The following is a 20,381-nucleotide window of genomic DNA, read 5'->3' as shown; positions in this document are numbered from 1 at the left end:
ATCAGTAGTTAGTGCTTTCAGTTGTTAGAATCTTTCATTTAGCTGGCAGTATTGGGGCTCGCTGTGTTTCAGTAGTTCGAGTAACGAAGATTTTTGTGAGGTAAGTCATTCATGAAAGGTATAGGTTATTGTTAGTCAGGGCCATTTTTTGTAGGGATTATTGAAAGCCAGATGGCGTTACGCTAAAAATAATGTGTGTCAGTTTAGTGATGATCAGAATAAGTAAAGAGAAAACTGTCTGTGTACGTTGAGTTTTGCTCAGCTGTTTGAAAATCAAATAACGTAGAAGTTTACCAGTACTCTCATTCTTTACATTCAAAGGAGAAGTTTCAAGATATCCACCCAAAACGAAAGAAAAATTCAATGTTAGCTAAACTTCATAATCAGCAACATATTATGTAAAATTCACCTAACAGAAAATCATAGACATCCCTCTTTTTCATCGCAAAATTTTTCGAATTTTTCTCAATGTCTTACTTCCATGCAAATATCTCAATAACTACGGCCATTAACGAAGTATAAAGCTATAAATAACACAAAAATTAAATTGTGTTACCTAAAAGCTTCTGCAGTATCGTTTGAGGTTGATTGCATAGTGTACGCCACAATTCTGTAATCGCCGACCGTCCGAAAGGGGGCAAACACTACTCAGCATGCCCCTTACGAACAAATAGATGAACTCGGCCAGCATTTTAGATGAATATTGGTCACTGCGCATCAGCTACCATGTCCTACGCGGAACCTCGTGATGGACTGAGGCAATCTGGAAAATGTTCTCGATACATTTGTACTATAGCTCTACCATCATGCTCAGGTTAACTGTAAATCAACACCTCTGTCTACTCTTCAAATGCTTATTCCGCCATCTTGTACTATTTAGGTCGTCCTTGCTGCTTAATGATGGATTGACGAGAGACCAGAACGCTGAAGCAGTGATGTAAACCGTGAAGTGGAAGGTTTGAAAGTGGCACTATCTCCAAACGCATTTCTCATTCAAATGGTACATTTATGGACTTGCTTTTCAATCTGCTAAGCCTCTTCTACAACCCCTAGACTCCTGCAATACGGAATATAACATATTACAAGCGCTGCTGTTTCAGTAAATGTGTGATGAAGGATGTAAGGGAAAGTAGACTAAGCCCGCATATCAGCTTAAAATGACACCGAAGTGTTTTTCACAGTTCATGGTCACGTTTCGTCGTAACTGCAGTGTTACCTATGGCACGACGTTAGTAGATGACTCTTAACTTTGAGAAAAATAAAAGCATGTGGTTGAAAGTACTGCACAGCTGTTGAATTTTGTTTTTGAGCCTTGTCCTTCTGCTACATACACTGGTGAGCCAAAACATTATAAACACCTGCTTAATAGCTTGTTTGTCCATTTTTGGAAGGAATTACATCACTGATTCTGCGTATCAGGAATCCTGCAGTTTGATGGTATGCTCATGGAGGCATTTGGCGTTGGATGTCTAAGCACAGATCGCTTAATTCGCGTAAGTAATAGGTCTCCGATTTGCATAAGCGGTGATGGAGCCCTATAGCGACCCAGATGGGTTCTGTACGATGTACGTCAGTCGAATTTGGTCGCCGAGGTACCACCGTGAGTTCACTATAATGCTCCTTAAAGCACTGTAGCACGGTTCTGGTTCCGAGACACGAACAATTTTACTGCTGAAAGGTGACATCGCCGCCGGGGAAGACATGAAGCATGAAGGGATGCAGATGGTTCGTAGCTGTCAGCATGTCTCTGATTACTACAAAAGGCGCCATGCAAGCGGAGTAGAATGTCTTCCATAGCTACTGCTCCTAATTGGCTACCTCCGTGGCGCACTGCACGTTTCTAATCTCCTTTCACATTATGGCGGCGTTTGTGGAAACGACCATCGGCCTAGTGTAGCAAAAATGTCATTCACCCGAAGAGCCGACACGTTTCCATTGTCCGACTATTGAATCCCGATGGTCTCGTGCCCGTTATAATCGTAATTGATGATGTCGTTGGGACAACATGTGAACACTTAGGGATGGTCTGCTGCGGAGCTTCATGTTCAACAGTGTACGACGACTGGTGTGCTCTCTAACACTTGTGCCTGCACCAGCATTGTGCTCTTTCGGTATAGACGCCACAGATCTGTCCTGCTTTCCGGAGCAGACAAGCCTCCGAGCGCTACGTTCTGTGAAGAGTCATGGATGTCTAACCAGTTAGTGCATAGGGGTAGTTTCACTGCCGGCCGGTGTGGCCATGCGGTTCTAGGCGCTTCAGTCTGGAACCGCGTGACCGCTACGGTCGCAGGTTCGAATCCTGCCTCGGCCATGGATGTGTGTGATGTCCTTAGGTTAGTTAGGTTTAATTAGTTCTAAGTTCTAGGCGACTGATGACCTCAGAAGTTAAGTCGCATAGTGCTCAGAGCCATTTTGGTAGTTTCACTTCCTCCTACCTCTTTCCGTAGATGCCGATGACAGTAGATGCCGATGACAGCAGCACGTGATCATTCCACCAGTTTCAAGATACTAGTGCTCAAGCACTGCATAATAATAATCTTTCCCTTGTGAAAGTCGTTTATCTTAATGGATATCCCCATTCATTTGCAGCCCATATCTTCGCTAGGGTGATCCCTCGTCCTTGCCTGCTTCGCTTACATACTTTTGGTACCTCTTCAACGCCTCTGCCCGCAACGCCACTTGGCGTCATCCGAAGTCGCGGTTAGCAATAATCATAATGTTCTGGGTGATCAGCACAACTGTAGAAGGCTCCACCAATTAAAGGAATCGCTGTACGCAATGTGCAACCAATAAATAGGTTTTAATTGTCCGAAATAATGAGGTTAATGTTACTGCAAATTCCCTGTGTTTTGTGAATAAAATAAGGTTTTTTTTTTTTAATTTTAGGAATCCCAAGCTATATACGACACTCCGTCCCTTATTCTTGCACCTGCTGTGCCGTCACAAGACAGCACGTTCCGTACTCGGTTACAAAAGAGGGCTGCAAAAGAGAGGACTACAGCACACTTCGGACTGTGATGAAATGATGGGAGAGACACTGGAAATTTTGGAGTCAACAGCTAATGCATCGAATCTCTACAATATGCGTTTGCCAGCGTCGGCGATGTTGTTGCAGTCGGGGCTGGAGGCCATAGCCGTACACACACTGCGTGTAGAACAGTTAGCGAGTGATGTTGTCAGAGGCGTGTATTAGGAAATACGCGAATTAACGAAGTGAGGATAGCAGCTGGCTGCCATGACGTCGGCGTACAAGTGCAGAGTACGGTGGTGGCCCAAGAACAACGGTGGATGAACACGGATTAGATTTCATATGTTGCAACAGTAGCTTTTGACAATGGTCCACGTCGATTGGTCAAAACTCAGCCGTCGTCGTCCTATTTTTTTTTATTGCAATATCATTTCCTCTCCCGTCACAGTACATTATCTCCTCTTTACGCAATAAGTTCTTTAAATTGCAAAGAAAATTTTCGTTGGTATTTAAATAATAAATAATTACATATTATTTATAAAATAGTATTCTATTTTGATGATTTTAAGAACTATATTGTGTCTTTTTAACGAATGTTGATGAGTGCTGGAAACGAAAATTATGTATTTCACTGCTGTCCAGTAAAACCTGCACTGAGCGGAAGGATGCGATGATTCTGTAGTGCTGTAGGGAGGAGTATGGTGACATCGGAGTTGGTGGGTTGGTATACAGTAGTGCGTAGTGTGGAAAAGTCGTTATCACAAGACATGGATTTGTCGGTTATGAGCCGGCCGCTGTGGTCGAGCGGTTCTAGGCGCTTCAGTCCGGAACCACGCGGCTGCTACGGTTGCAGGTTCGAATTCTGCCTCGGGCATCGATTTGTGATGTCCTTAGGTTAGTTAGGTTTAAGTAGTTCTAAGTCTAGGGGAGTGACGACCTCAGATGTTAAGTCCCATAGTGCTTAGAGTCATTTGAACCATTTGATTTTGTCAGTTATGGCCATTTCATCGGAAACGAGCCAAAAGATATAAGCTGCCTCCACAAACGGTTCTGTTGGCCCCAAGCTCCTCTGTCTTGGGTGGTTAGCCCTCTGAGATTGCGTTAGCAATTATCTATCGATGACACGAGAATTAAGGAGTTGAATGCCACAGTACATTCCTTATTCCTTCTCCGAAAACTTTCATAGCAAATCATAAAAATCATACCAGTACAGAGCTCTGGAATGCCAATATATTAAGTAGTTTATTACAAAACATAGTAAGGAAAACTTAATTTCATTTACAAGGCAAAATTTATCAGCACAGGCTAAAGATCTTTTCTAATATTATATTTTTAGCCTCTTATCAAGATTGTTCGTCTCAAAGATTATTACATATAGAAGTATATTGTGTGTAATATCTTTAAATGACATAATTTGCCACTCATTTGTTGCGAATTCTGACATATTCAGAGGGTGATGAGCTCAAAAGGTGAATAATCTTTCTATGAAATAGTTGCTTTAGACACATGGCACGTGAATGTAAACACTATTCTTACCACTAGGTAGTGAGTCAGTCCACACACAAATATAAGTGATCACTCACAACAATTTTTATGGTGCAGACCTTGGTGGAAAAGAAACATTTTGTGGTAGGTCAGATCTTCCACTTTCGCTAGTCATTTATGAAACAAATGGTTTTGCTTGATGAATCCATTTTCACTGCTTGTGTTACGTGAGTGTGCTAAGCCCTTTGCTGGTTAATTTAACTTTTGGTGAGGTTGTGAATGAATGTGTGAGACGTTTATGCCTTCCATTTACATTACAGAGAGTCTCCTAACATTACTCGTTGAGAATGCAGTTATTTTTCTCTGTCACACCACGTGTTTTGAAGGCATTGAGACTACCAGAGTCGCGTTGGTTTGGACTGCGTAAGGCGAGGTAGGAACGTTGGCACCGTCGCCAACAGCGAACTGCAGCAGTATGATGAGGTAGGTGACGACGATGTTGGCCATGCCGGTGAGCAGCCCGGCGTCCACAGTGAACAGTCCGCGGGCGTGGAAGCGGACGGGCCCGAGGCGCACCTGCCGGGACAGCTGGCGGAGGTGCTGGCACAGCTCTCGCGGACCGCCGTCTGTGGGAAACTCACCGTCGTCATCACTGCCACTGCTTGTAACTACTGTGAGCACCACAATGCCAGATAAAACACACACACACACACTCCCGGATGAAAATATCCCAATGGGACGGCAATCGGCAGATGTGATGTACACGTACAGACAACAAATTTCAGAAAAATTGGATGATTTATCGAGAGAAACAACTTCACAAGCTGAGCAAGTTAGTCATCCTCTGGCCCTTATGCAAGCATTTATTTGGCTTGGTATTGATGTACGGTGTACGGGAAGGTGTCGTCGTTGAGTGACTGTAGGAGGATACAAGATGACTTGAACAGGATTTGTAATTGGTGTAAAGAATGGCAGCTAACTCTAAATATAGATAAACGTAAATTAATGCAGATGAATAGGAAAAATAATCCCGTAATGTTTGAATACTCCATTAGCAGTGTAGTCATGTCGATTAAATATTTGGGCGTAACACTGCAGAGCGATATGAAGTGGGATAAGCATGTAATGGCAGTTGTGGGGAAGGCGGATAGTGGTCTTCGGTTCATTGGTAGAATTTTGGGAAGGTGTGGTTCATCTGTAAAGGAGACCGCTTATAAAACACTAATACGACCTATTCTTGAGCACTGCTCGAGCGTTTGGGATCCCTATCAGGTCGGATTGAGGGAGGACATAGAAGCAATTCAGAGGCGGGCTGCTAGATTTGTTACTGGTAGGTTTGATCATCACACTAGTGTTACGGAAATGCTTCAGGAACTCGTCCAGGATACCGAGCAGCATACATAGCACACGCCCGTTGGGCATTTCGATCACAATAGCCATACATCAACACGATATCGACCTTTTCCGCAATTGGTAAACGGTCCATTTTAACAAGGGTAATGTATCACGTAGCAAATACCGTCCGCACTGGCGGGATGTTACGCGATACCACGTACTTCTACGTTTCTGACTATTACAGCGCCATCTATCACAAAGCGAAAAAAGTGGTCCAACTAAAACATTCATATTTCTCTCCGTACTACACGAATATTTAATAAAAATGGGGGTTCCTATTAAAAAAAAACGCAGGTGATATCCGTTTGATCTATGGCAGTGCCACCTAGTGGGCCAACCATAGCGCCATCTGGTTTCCCCCTTCAAGCTAAACGAGTTTCGTTCTTTGTAGTTTTGTCGTTTGACGCTTATTTCGTGAGATATTATATATATATATATATATATATATATATATATATATATATATATATATGTGTGTGTGTGTGTGTGTGTGTGTGTGTACAATTATAATCCACATCTCCTCCTAAACCACAGGATCTATTTCAATCGAACATTATATATATATATATATATATATATATATATATATATATATATATACTCCTGGAAATTGAAATAAGAACACCGCGAATTCATTGTCCCAGGAAGGGGAAACTTTATTGACACATTCCTGGGGTCAGATACATCACATGATCACACTGACAGAACCACAGGCACATAGACACAGGCAACAGAGCATGCACAATGTCGGCACTAGTACAGTGTATATCCACCTTTCGCAGCAATGCAGGCTGCTATTCTCCCATGGAGACGATCGTAGAGATGCTGGATGTAGTCCTGTGGAACAGCTTGCCATGCCATTTCCACCTGGCGCCTCAGGTGGACCAGCGTTCGTGCTGGACGTGCAGACCGCGTGAGACGACGCTTCATCCAGTCCCAAACATGCTCAATGGGGGACAGATCCGGAGATCTTGCTGGCCAGGGTAGTTGACTTACACCTTCTAGAGCACGTTGGGTGGCACGGGATACATGCGGACGTGCATTGTCCTGTTGGAACAGCAAGTTCCCTTGCCGGTCTAGGAATGGTAGAACGATGGGTTCGATGACGGTTTGGATGTACCGTGCACTATTCAGTGTCCCCTCGACGATCACCAGTGGTGTACGGCCAGTGTAGGAGATCGCTCCCCACACCATGATGCCGGGTGTTGGCCCTGTGTGCCTCGGTCGTATGCAGTCCTGATTGTGGCGCTCACCTGCACGGCGCCAAACACGCATACGACCATCATTGGCACCAAGGCAGAAGCGACTCTCATCGCTGAAGACGACACGTCTCCATTCGTCCCTCCATTCACGCCTGTCGCGACACCACTGGAGGCGGGCTGCACGATGTTGGGGCGTGAGCGGAAGACGGCCTAACAGTGTGCGGGACCGTAGCCCAGCTTCATGGAGACGGTTGCGAATGGTCCTCGCCGATACCCCAGGAGCAACAGTGTCCCTAATTTGCTGGGAAGTGGCGGTGCGGTCCCCTACGGCACTGCGTAGGATCCTACGGTCTTGGCGTGCATCCGTGCGTCGCTGCGGTCCGGTCCCAGGTCGACGGTCACGTGCACCTTCCGCCGACCACTGGCGACAACATCGATGTACTGTGGAGACCTCACGCCCCACGTGTTGAGCAATTCGGCGGTACGTCCACTCGGCCTCCCGCATGCCCACTATACGCCCTCGCTCAAAGTCCGTCAACTGCACATACGGTTCACGTCCACGCTGTCGCGGCATGCTACCAGTGTTAAAGACTGCGATGGAGCTCCGTATGCCACGGCAAACTGGCTGACACTGACGGCGGCGGTGCACAAATGCTGCGCATCTAGCGCCATTCGACGGCCAACACCGCGGTTCCTGGTGTGTCCGCTGTGCCGTGCGTGTGATCATTGCTTGTACAGCCCTCTCGCAGTGTCCGGAGCAAGTATGGTGGGTCTGACACACCGGTGTCAATGTGTTCTTTTTTCCATTTCCAGGAGTGTATATATTCGCCCATAGGGATGAGAGGGGTATCTTCTTGCTCCCATAGTATATTTATACAAATAATTATACAAATAATGTGCCATGTATGTAAAAAGATTGGATGAAATTTCTCGACATGTGCTTCTTTCTGGATATATATATATATATATCGGACTGGAAAGCATATTTTAAGCTCGCTTTGAGCAATTTCAACCATACTTAGAATACAGATGACTCATTATTTGTACAAATATACTGTCTGAACAAGATAGCTCTGGCGATGAGAACAGTAGATATCTAAAAATGTTAGAGAAGGACCTGTTGGTACTTCTTTCCTGTGTTTCGTTGCCTTGGACTAGTTTAAAAGTACGAAACGCACTGCTTCTCTTATTTGTGTTGTTCAGTGTGTCGACTAGGCAGCGAAATGCGAGTGGTGAAATAGATCAAGTATGTTCGTCGTTGAGTACACCAGCGCAGGCGCTCCTGTCTGTGATGCAGCATCAAGGGTAACCGCAGCCATGGTCTCCGAGCTGATAGTCCATGCTGCTGCAAACGTCGTCGAACTGTTCGTGCAGATGGTTGTTGTCTTGCAAACGTCCCCATCTGTTGACTCAGGGATCGAGACGTGGCTGCACGATCCGTTACAGACATGCGGATAAGATGCCAGTCATCTCGACTGCTAGTGATACGAGCCCGTTGGGATACAGCACGGCGTTCCGTATTACCCTCCTGAACCCACCGATTCCATATTCTGCTATCAGTCATTGGATCTCGACCAACGCGAGCAGCAATGAGGCGATACGATAAACCGCAATCGCGATAGGCTACAATCCGACCTTTATCAAAGTCGGAAACGTGATGGTACGTATTTCTCCTCCTTACACGAGGCATCACAACAACGTTTCACCAGGCAACGGCGGTCAACTGCTGTTTGTGTATGAGAAATCAGTTGGAAACTTTCCTCATGTCAGCACGTTGTAGGTGTCGCCACCGGCACCAACCTTGTGTGAATGCTCTGAGACGCTAATCGGTTGCATATCACAGCATCTTCTTCCTGTCGGTTAAATTTCGCGTCTGTAGCACGTCATGTTCGTGGTGTAACAATTTTAATGGCCAGTAGGATATATAATGAGCCAAATGCCAATGATAAATGCGACATATTTATTGATAAATTTATATCCCTTTCTGAACACTGTTGCCCCCAAAAAATTGCTAAATGTAACACCAAACAGTTTTCACAGAAACTTTCGATCACTACGGGTATTAAACTGTCCTCAGAAAGGAAAAGAAAACTGTATGAGGCAGCAAGAATTAGTAAAGGCCCAGAAGCAATTTTACACTATAAAAATTATTGTAACATACTGAGAAAAGTTTTCAGAAAATCAAAAAATATGTATATTAGAGATGAAATTAACAACTGGGGCAATAAAATCAAATCAGTATGGAATGTTGTTAGAAGAGATACAGGAAAAGTAACCACTGGGGTTTGTAGTATTACTATTAAAGAGAGTGAGACAATCTTAACCAACAGTACACAAGTAGCTAATGTATTTAACAACCGTTTCTTAAGTGTAGGTGAAAAAATCGGTGAGAATAGTTCAAAATAAGTTATGCAGTACATGGAAGAGTCAGTTTTGAGAAATCCTAGTCAAATTAATTTTCATCTAACAACTTGTGAACTAAGGAAAATCATCAAATCTTTGAAAAATAAATGTTCTGTTGGAGTAGTTGACATCTCTCACAAGATATTAAAACAATGTGGAGCAGTTACAGCTGATGTTCTGAGTCACATCTGTAATGCATCACTAAATCAAGGTGTTTTCCCACACAGGTTAAAATATGCCATTGTCGAAACTCTCAACAAAAAATGGGACACCACAGATATCAATAATTACCGGCCATTATCCTTGCTCTCAGCATTTTCAAAAATAGTGGAGAATGTGATGTACTCAAGAGTGGTTAGCCACCACAGCAGTAATGAAATGAAACCTCCTGACAGATTAAAACAGAGACTCGAACTCGGGACCTTTTCCTTTCACGGGCAAGTGCTCTACCATCTGAGCTACCCAAGCACGACTCACGACCCGTCGTCACAGCTTCAATTCTGTCAGTACCTCGTCTCTGGCTATGGCTAAGCCATGTGTCCGCAATATGCTTTCTTCCGGGAGTGCTAGTTCTGCAAGGTTCGCAGAAGAACTTCTGTGAGGTTTGTAAGGTGGGAGACAAGGTACTGGCAGAATTGAAGCTGTGAGGGAGGGTCGTGAGTCGTGCTTGGTTAGCTCAGATGGTAGAGCACTTGCCCGCGAAAGGCAAGAATCCCGAGTTCGAGTCTCGGTCCGGCACAAAGTTTTAATCTGCCAGGAGGTTTCATACCAGCTCTGCACTCCGCTGCAGAGTGAAAATCTCATTCTGGAGTAATTTAATACTTAGTAAATTACAGTTTGGATTTCAAAAATGCTGTTCCACTGAGACAGAATATACAATTTTACTGCCCACATAATAGAGTCTTTAAATAGGAAATTGTCGCCGATAGGAATTTTCTGTGACGTATCCAAACCATTTTACTGTGTGAACTATGACATTATGTTACAGAAATTACAGTTGTGCGGTATAAATAGAACAGCATATGAGTGGTTTAAGTCATATCTACAGAACAGGAAGCAAAAAGTTCCTTTATATGGTTTAAGTGATTTAAGGAAGTTTCCCACTTCATCTAACTGGGGTGAAATTACAGTAGGCGTTCTTCAGTGTTCGATCATGGGTCCCCTTCTGCTCTTGATATTTGTGAGTGACCTACCTTCTTATCAGAAACAAGAAGCTAAACAGACACTATTTGCTGACGATACAAGCACATTAATCCAGTAGAAGAAACTCCAATAGAAAATTATACAAATAATGCCTTTGGAAAAGTTATTGATTGGTTTTTTGCGAATGGGCTTGCTCTTAACTCAAAAAAACCCAGCAAATCCAGTTTTCTCCCGGAACGAGTATGGTTCCTTCTATAAATATGTAACATCAACAGAAGTCAGTAACCAGGTGGAGCGTACTAAGTTTTTGGGTGTTCATATAGATGAGAATCTTAATTGGAAAATTCATAATTTGGATCTCTGTAAACATCGACTGACAGCAAATAATTCTACTTTATCTGAATGTAAATTAACTACAGACGTATGAAATGTTTTTAGACCGTGGCTGTTTGTCACTTTCATGCAAATGTGCAGCGCATCAGTCGCTGCCTCGCTCGGTATTTCCTGTTGAAAGTATTATTTGGAGGTACAGAGTCCAGGGTACGCCCGGAATTTTTTGAGAGACCTCTTATAAACGAACCACGTCCATGGTATGGCGCTCACGTACGATGGCGTTTGGTATGATGCTGTCACTTTCGAATACCGATGATGAAAGAAATTTTCAACTCTACGATTTGTTCCGTAGGAAACGGAGGTACTGTGACATGCAGTTTCTGATGGACAATGTCCTTGGTCAGCTATTCGAAAAATGTTCCATGATGAATTCTGTCCCTTCTCTCAAGATCATCGACAACATGAAAGTTAAAAACATCACTGCACGTAACTACATTGAACTGTGAACTGGAACGAGCGATCATAAAGTTTCCGTTTGAGGACATTGCTGCAGGCTAAGTGCAACCCAGCGCGACTGCGGTGCGTGTATTTAAGCACCGACATCTACGCAAAGGGTTAGTGTGGTCTTCAGACGGAAACTTTTTGATCGCCCCTTATACACTACTGGCCATTAAAATTGCTACACCACGAACATGACGTGCTACAGATGCGAAATTTAGCCGACAGGAAGAAGATGCTGTGAAATGCAAATGATTAGCTTTTCAGAGCATTCACACGAGGTAGGCGCCAGAGGCGACACCTACATCGTGCTGACATGAGGAAAGATTCCAACCGATTTCTCATACTCAAACAGCAGTTGATTAAGGAGGAGAAATGCGTACCCTTAGGTTTCCAGCTTTGATAAAGGTCCGATTGTAGCCTATCGCGATTGCGGCTTATCGTATCGCGACATTGCTGCTCGCGTTGGTCGAGATCCAATGACTGTTAGGAGGATATGGAATCGGTGGGTTCAGGAGGGTAATACGGAACACCGTACTGGATCCCAACGGCCTCGTATCACTAGCAGTCGAGATGACAGGCATCTTATCTGCGTGGCTGTAACGGATCGTGCAGCCACGTCTCGCTCTCTGAGTCAACAGATGCGGACATTTGCAAGACAACAACCATCTGCACCAACAGTTCGACGGCGTTTGCAGCAGCATGGACTATCAGCTCGGAGACCATGACTGCGGTTACCCTTGACGCTCCATCACAGACAGGAGCGCCTGCGGTGGTGTACTCAACGACGAACCTGGGTGCACGAATGGCAAAACATCATTTTTTCGGATGAATCCAGATTCTGTTTACAGCATTATGATGGTCGCATCCGTGTTTGGCGACATCGCGGTGAACGCACATTGGAAACGTGTCTTCGTCATCGCCATACTGGCGTATCACCCGGCGTGATGGTATGGGGTGCCATTTGTTACACGTCTCGGTCACCTCTTGTTCGCGTTGACGGCACTTTGAACAGTGGACGTTACTTTTCAGATGTGTTACGAGCCGTGGCTCTACCCGTCATTCGATCCCTGCGAAACCCTACATTTCAGCTGGATAATGCACGACCGCATGTTGCAGCTCCTGTACGGGCCTTTCTGGATACAGAAAATGTTCGACTGCTGCCCTGGCCAACACATTCTCCAGATCTCTCACCAATTGAGAACGTCTGGTCAATGGTGGCCGAGCAACTGGCTCGTCGCAATACACCAGTCACTGCTCATGATGAACTGTGGTATTTGTTGTGACTTAGCACGACAGCCAAGTCACAACGAGAGGAAGCCGAAAGGCACGCGTTAAGCTCATGCAGATTGGCGTGAGGTCTGGAACAGTTAAAAGGAAATGAGAACTTAGAAAATGGACGCAGTTGCTGTAATACTTAACTTTAATCCACATTTGTAGAACATCGCTCTTGATGATACATGCTTCACAATATTAATTATCAAAGCTATGGCGCCTTGCTAGGTCGTAGCAAATGTAGCTGAAGGCTATGCTAACTATCGTCTAGGCAAATGAGAGCGTATTTGTCAGTGAACCATTGCTATGAACGTCGGCTGTACAACTGGCGAGTGCTAGTACGTCTCTATAGACCTGCCGTGTGGTGGCGCTCGGTCTGCAATCCTGACAGTGGCGACACGCGGGTCCGACGTATACTAATAACGGACCGCTGCCGATTTAAAGGCTACCACCTAGCAAGTGTGGTGTCTGGCGGTGACACCACAGTATTGTGCTGAAGCTGCATGGGTAGCTGTACCTGTACACGCCATCCAATCTCTGTTTGACTTTTCTCGGCTACGCTGCTGAAGCACCCTCGTCGTGTAGTAGAGAATAATTCAATGCGGCTGTATTTCTTAGCGTAAAAGCTATACATAAAGTAAACTAACGACAGTTTTACTCACCTACAGTAATCTGCAATAAAACCTCTTCAGCTAGGCTTGAAGTCCTATCCGCCTGGGTACATGTCGATTGAGAGACGACAGACAAAAATGTGATTTCCATAATCAGAACCATAATGTAATATACACAGATAAATGTTCCATTCATTCTCTCCTTGTATGCACTGGCCGCACCTAGTAGTATTAGGCGGAATGAGAAATGAATGGCCAGCACGAGAAGCTGCACTACAGCCATTGTAATAGGAATAGCGTACATGTTATTCAGACATTCTGCCAGTTTCGTTAGCTTCATGTGCACATTCTGTAGCAACATAATTTTCCGACAGAGGGCGTCTAAATCTCGCGACTTAGTACGCATTTGGTGTGGAATAGGTCCGTCATCAGTACTTATAACACTGATTGATCCAACTATCGCAAAGGCAGTGGGTTCATAACAGATATCTGCTAACAAGATAGTGTTGAGATAACAAAACCTCTGTCTAATAACTAAGCAAACTGCTATGAATTGCATCAAGACGAGAAACGTCACAAAGTTGTCTAATATTATCGCACTGGTAACGTAATATTCATTAACGACTGCAAGAGCAACGACTCCGGCGTTAAGGATAACAAGAAGGGGCAGCGCGATTAGCAATATCAGTCCAGCTCGTCTATCGCTTTTCCCTAGATCTTCCTTCAGGAAAACGCCGGCACTCTGAATGTTGGCAAGGATGCTTGCGAATGTGCGACCCCTGGTCAGAGCCTGCGCAAGGACTGAACAGATGGTCGTCACGGTCGCCGTAGCGCAGCAGATGAGCGCGGGCGCCGAGTAGCAGAAGGACTGCCCTGGGAATATGGTGCTGACCAATCTCTGCAGCTTGTACCAGCCCAGGAAGAAGAGAGCCGCCAGTACGAGGAAAGAGTAGGCGCGGGAGAGGGCGGCCAATGGGGGACGGCCACGCGGCGAGTGCGGGGAAACCCCCAGCACGGCCGACAAGAGCAAAAGCAGCCCCAGCCCTCTGGCAAATGTGCTGCTCTCTGGTCCATCCATGGCAGTGCTCGTTGGTTACGTCCTGGGTCGTGACGCACTGAGATTCTTGTGCGCTCTGTCTGTAACCTAGGCAGACCGGCATCGTCGTACGGCGTGGAAAACCGAAGAGCGACCCCACTGAGCATTTACTTATGCATCGTAAAAGCGGAAGTGAATTCCATGTTCGATTGGATGCCACCTATTCAACAACGTCCACTCGACGAGTCAGTTACTTTGCTTAATAAATAACGACAGTTATTTGCAAGTAGCGAGCACGTGCTGTTACTCTGTTTCGCTCCCCTCGATCGCCATCGAGAGGTTCCACACTATAAAATCGTGGATTTCAATATCTTGACAAGTGTCTGTTTTATATTCACCCCATCATATGTAAATCTCTCCTAACGCCAGCCACCCATGAGTAATCAACTTGCGCGCTTCGAGTTGAAATGGTTCTACATAATCTAAGAAACTTTCACGACGTTTAATTCACTTCCACAAAGGTACGCTGTATTTTTTTTTCTTTCATCGCTGTATATCTACAGCAAGAGAGAAAGGGTGACAGCCTATTCAAAAGGGTGACAGCCTATTCACCATGTTATTCGATCTGTACATAAGAGCAAACAGTAAAGGAAACGAAAGGATAAGTGTGAAATAGAATTAAATTACAGGAGAACAAACACAACTTTAGGGACTACACTGACGTTTCAGTTCTCGCAGAGACGCCTGAAGATTATAAAGATCAACTGAACGGGGTGCCTTGAAGAGCAATTACGAGAAGCACTCCGATAAAAGAAAAATAGGAGAGTTGTGAGATTAAATTACGTAAAGCTGGGGGAACTACACTGCCTGATAAAAGGAGCGGAATATTCAGAAGACATGGTCGGATGTCAATGTAACATCGTACACTTACACACTATATGTGGACATGTAACTGATAAGAACTTCGATTTTCTGTGATAGGTAGAGCGGCCACCAGGGAGCATTAGTGCTGTTCGTGTTTAGTGCTGTTGTCAGGCCCTATAGGGCGTAGGGCGTACAAGGGGCGCGAACAGTATCATATGTCGACTGATCACTGTGTAGAAAATGACGCGCCTACTCGTACGAGAAAACGTTATCAGCAACTGTCAGAGTGTGAAAGGGGCTCCGTTACGGATCCTCGTTTGGCCGGTTGGTCGAATCATGCAATATCCACATTTGCAGGGTGTAATGCCACTTCCTCGGACGAGAAATGAAAATCAAAAATTAGCTCCAAAATTCCCAAAGTTTTCTCCAAAACTAGTTCCAAATTCCATGAAAAATGATTTAGCAATCAAATTTCCAGTTAACACTATTATTTGGATATCAACCAGTAATTGAATCAGGAATCTAATACTTAGTAATTTATTAACATACGAAAGAAAGATAGGATTCCAGTAAAATCAAACTCAAAATTCAAAATCATAGTAAATCGCAAAATCATTATAATTAAAATTCGCAAAGTAGAACCAACGTTCCCAAAGAATACTCCGTGTGAGTACTCTTTGAGATTCGTGAGTAATGGCTAAGGATAATTCAATCCATTGTCACTACGTTACGAGAGTTAGCCAAAGCAGGTCATACTTTTGAATGCTCGTATATGTAGTAGCAATTAGATTGTTTTTTCAGAATTGATTATTGCGGTCTACTATGACGCAGTGAAAAGATACTTTGACTTCAGATATTACGTGATTTAGAATTCAGATAGAGGACTTGCGTATAATAGACAGAAGTGACTTTTAATTAGATAACCTGAAGTTAACACTATTTAGGAAGTGAACACAGATAGACAATTTCATTCGTAATAACTAATGGACTATGGAACTTGGCGATAGTTACGAAGCATATAATTTATAATTCCCCCCAACACCTGGGAAAGCTTCTTCCTCACGGTCTGTTAGGAAGTGACTAACATTGTGTACTAAACCAGCATATCGTGTCAATTCACGCATTTATCATTCAAGTTTTACAATATTATTTATAGAGATAACGTGCTGCGATATCATTTGACTGAAGCGCTAGGCGCTTATATAGAAACTCCTTGACGTTAGGAATTAATAACACTGTTACGACTGATTATAGATTTGAGATTACAACCAGTCTATATGGGATTTGGTGTCGCTGGAACTAATTTGAACTTATCATTAATATTTAAATAGCAGCTGATAAACCATCGATTATAAACGATTTAATTACGAAATTTGGTGAAGTAAATATCTCGCTCAAGTCGCGAGTTCAGTTCATCAATGTTCTGCTTGTAACGTCGATACTGATAAATAAGAAATAACAATCTCATTGCTCTACCGCTGAGTGTTAGCCAAGACCGAAGACCCGAAGGACGTTACAAGGGCCCTATGTTGAACTGTGGTCCGATGTTGAACTGTATGGGAACGTGAGAGCTGGTGTACTTGTCGTCAAGGGTCCGTTCGATAACGTCTAAGGGACGTCCACAGCATTGTGCACCAGGCACATCGCAACCCGTTCAGATGTGCACCTACCATCACCATCAGAGAACGAGTAATGGACTCTTTCCAAGCTTTGTGTCATCCTGCACCAGTCGTCAGAGACTAGCGGCAGCTGAATAAGAAAATTATTGCTCCATGCATAGGTTGTCGTCAACACCGCAAGACAAACGACTGCGTTTGGTGCGGTGCTATGACCAGGAAGCACGGATTGCTGACGAACGGCGTTGTGCTGCGTTCAGCGATGAATCGCAGGTCGATACAATCCCAGGTGACAGTCGTCAGCGAGCATGGCGGCGACATAGGAAGAGATATGTGTTTAACGTCCCGTTGCCAACGAGGTCATAAGAGACGGAGCAGAAACTCGAATTAGGGAAGGCTGGGGAAGTAAATCGGTCGTGCTCTTTCAAAGAAACCATTCCTGCACATTTCTGAAGCGATTTAGAGAAATCACGGAAAACCTAAATCAGGATGGCCGGACGCAGGTGTGAACTATCGTCCTCCTAGATGCGAGTCCAGTGTATTATCTAAACATATCAGTGGTCCCATATCACTCCAACTGCACCTGTGCCACCTTCTAGGACGAGGTCTCATTCATCCAGTGTTTTGGAGAGGCACAGTAGTGTTATTCGTGGCACCACGGTGTGGGGAGTAGGGCGGTTGATAAAATATCGAAATATCGATATTTCCCCCCAGAAAATATCGATATACACTGAAGAGCGAAAGAAACTGGTATGCCTGCCCAATATCTTGTAAGGTCTCCGCGAGCTTGCAGAAGTGCCGCAACACGACGTGGCATGGACTCGACTAATGTCTGAAGTAGCACTGGTGAGAACTGACACCATGAATCCTCCAAGGCTGTCCATAAATCCGTAAGAGTACGAAGGGGAGGAGATCTCTCCTGAACAGCACGTTGCAAGGACCCAGGTAAGCTCTATAACGTTCATGCCTGCTGAGTTTGGTGGATAGCGGAAGTGTTTAAACTCAGAAGAGTGTTCCTGCAGCCACTCTGCTTCAATTCTGGAAATGTGGGGTGTGGTATTGTCCTGCTGGAATTGCCCAAGTCCGTCAGAATGCACAATGGACATGAATCGACGCAGGTGATCAGACAGCATGCTTACATACGATTCACTTGTCAGAGTCGTATCTAGATGTATCAAGGATCCCATATCACTCCAACTGCACACGCCCCACACCATTACAGAGCCTCCACCAGCTTGAACAGTCCCCTACTGACATGCAGGGTCCATGGATTCATGACGTTGTCTCCATGCCTATACACGTCCATCCACTCGATACAATTTGAAATGAGAGTCATCCGACCAGGTAACGTGTTACCAGTCATCAACAGTCCAATGCTGATGTTGACGGGCCCATGTGAGGCGTAAAGCTTTGTGTCGTGTGGTCATCAAGGGTACACCAGTGGGCCTTCGGCTCCGAAAGCCCATACCGATGATGTTTCGTTGAATGGTTCGCACGCTGACACTTGTTGATGGCCCAGCATTGAAATTTGCAGCAATTTGCAGAAGGATTGCACTTTTGTCACACTGAACGAGTCTCTTCAGTCGTCGTTGATCCCGATCTTGCAGGATCTTTTTCCGGCAGCAGCGATGTCGGAGATTTGAAGTTTTACCGGATTCCTGATATTCATGGTACACTCGTGAAATGGACGTACAGGAAAATCCCCACTTCACCGCTACCTTGGAGATCTTTTGTCCCATCGTGCTTGCGTCGACTATAACACCGTGTTCAAACTCACTTAAATCTTGATAACCTGCCATTGTAGCAGCAGTAACCGATCTAACTACTCCGCCAGATACTTATTTTATACAGGCGTTGCCGACACCAGCGTCGTATTCTGCCCGTTTACACATCTCTTTATTTGTATACGCGTGCCTATACCAATTTCTTTGGCGCTTCAGTGTACATCAACAGTGTTTGCATCCCCGATATATCGATACGAACGTGACAATATCGAGTACTGATATTTTTATTTTATATTATTTTTTTCGAAATTTTGAATAAATATTGAAATTGTTCTTTTGAAATTGCAGTACGAGGGTTACTCCAAAAGAAATGCACACTATTTTTTTTAATCCATCTTTTATTCTACATGTTTGAAAGTTTTACAGTGTGTAGATACATCCTTTAGGAACAATATTTTCATTTCTCCACATAATTTCCATCCCTCTCAACTGCCTTACGCCATCTTGGAACCAGCAGCTGTATACCCACACGGTAAAGTTCTGGACCAACCTGTTGGAGACACTGTTTGGCAGTGTGTACAAGGGAGTCATCATCTTCAAACCTTGTTCCACAAAGAGAGTCTTTCAGTTTCCCAAAGAGATGATAGTCACATGGAGCCAGGTCAGTACTGTAAGGTGGGTGTTTCATTGTTGTCCAACCGAGTTTTGTGATCGCTTCCATGGTTTTTTGACTGACATGTGGCCGTGCATTGTCGTGCAACAGCAAAACATCCTGCTTTTGCCCATGTGGTCGAACACGACTTAGTCAAGCTTGAAGTTTCTTCAGTGTGTCACATATGTAACAGAATTTATGGTGGTTCCACTTGGCATGATGTCCACAAGCAAGAGTCCTTCGGAATCGGAAAGCGCTGTAGCCATAACTTTTCCAGCAGAAGGTGTGGTTTTGAATTTTTCCTTGGGTGAATTTGCATGATGCCACTCCATTGATTGCCTCATCGTCTTTGGTGCAAAATGATGGAGTAATGTTTCATCACCTGTCACAATTCTTGCAAGAAATTCATCTCCACCATTCTCGTACTGTTCCAAAAGTTCGCTGCATACCGTTTTTCTTGTTTCTTTGTGAGCCACTGTCAATATCCTGGGAACCACCTGTCACAAACCTTTTTTAACGCCAACACTTTCAGTATTCTGCAAACACTTCCTTCCCCTATCCCAACATATCGTGACAATTCGTTCACTGTGATGCGTCTGTCAGCAGTCACCAATTCGCACATTGTCTGGAGTGTGTGCAGGACGAGGCCTGCCGCTGCGAGGACAATCCACAATATTTCCGTGCCCGCTTTCATCACGTAACCTCCTTGCCCACCGACTAACTGTACTGCGATCGACATTAGCATCTCCATACACCTTTTTCAACCTCTTGTGAATGTTTCCCACTGTCTTGTTTTCACAGTACAGAAATTCTATGACAGCACATTGCTTCTGACGAACGTCAAGTGTACCAGCCATCTTGAAGACATGCTGTGACGGCGCCACTCACGGGAACAGGTTGAACTAAGTTTGAAAACAAGCGGAAAGGATGTATCTACACAATGTAAAACTTTCACACATGCAGAATGAAAAGTGTATTTTTACAAAAATAATGTGCATTTCTTTTGGAGTCACCCTCGTAGAACATAATTTTACTATCACTGTGTGAACGAGTCCTTCTACTTTTTGAACTTTCATCACGTCCAGTCTTTCTCTTTGACTGTTTGCAGCAAGTATAGGTGGCACAAAAGTAGAAGTCCGATTTTACTGGGGTATGTGATGTGAATGGAATAACAAG

At 44.4% G+C, this 20,381-nt stretch overlaps 1 protein-coding gene across 1 annotated transcript in view; it reads right to left on the bottom strand.

Moving 5' to 3' along the window:
• Nucleotides 1–4,507: 4,507 nt before the first annotated feature.
• The window catches only part of LOC126457108 (uncharacterized), a 77,915-nt gene continuing 62,041 nt past the window's right edge, over nucleotides 4,508–20,381 (bottom strand). Inside the window, exon 3 of the mRNA XM_050093154.1 lies at nucleotides 4,508–5,079. Within this exon, the coding sequence (XP_049949111.1) occupies nucleotides 4,849–5,079 (231 nt within the window). The 3' untranslated portion in view covers nucleotides 4,508–4,848. The remainder of the gene's footprint in view (nucleotides 5,080–20,381) is intronic.

Source organism: Schistocerca serialis, chromosome 2 (assembly GCF_023864345.2).
Source record: "Schistocerca serialis cubense isolate TAMUIC-IGC-003099 chromosome 2, iqSchSeri2.2, whole genome shotgun sequence".
Classification (NCBI taxonomy): domain Eukaryota; kingdom Metazoa; phylum Arthropoda; class Insecta; order Orthoptera; family Acrididae; genus Schistocerca; species Schistocerca serialis.
The sequence above is the reverse complement of the archived record's forward strand: the minus strand, read 5'-3'. Positions and strand labels throughout refer to the sequence as shown.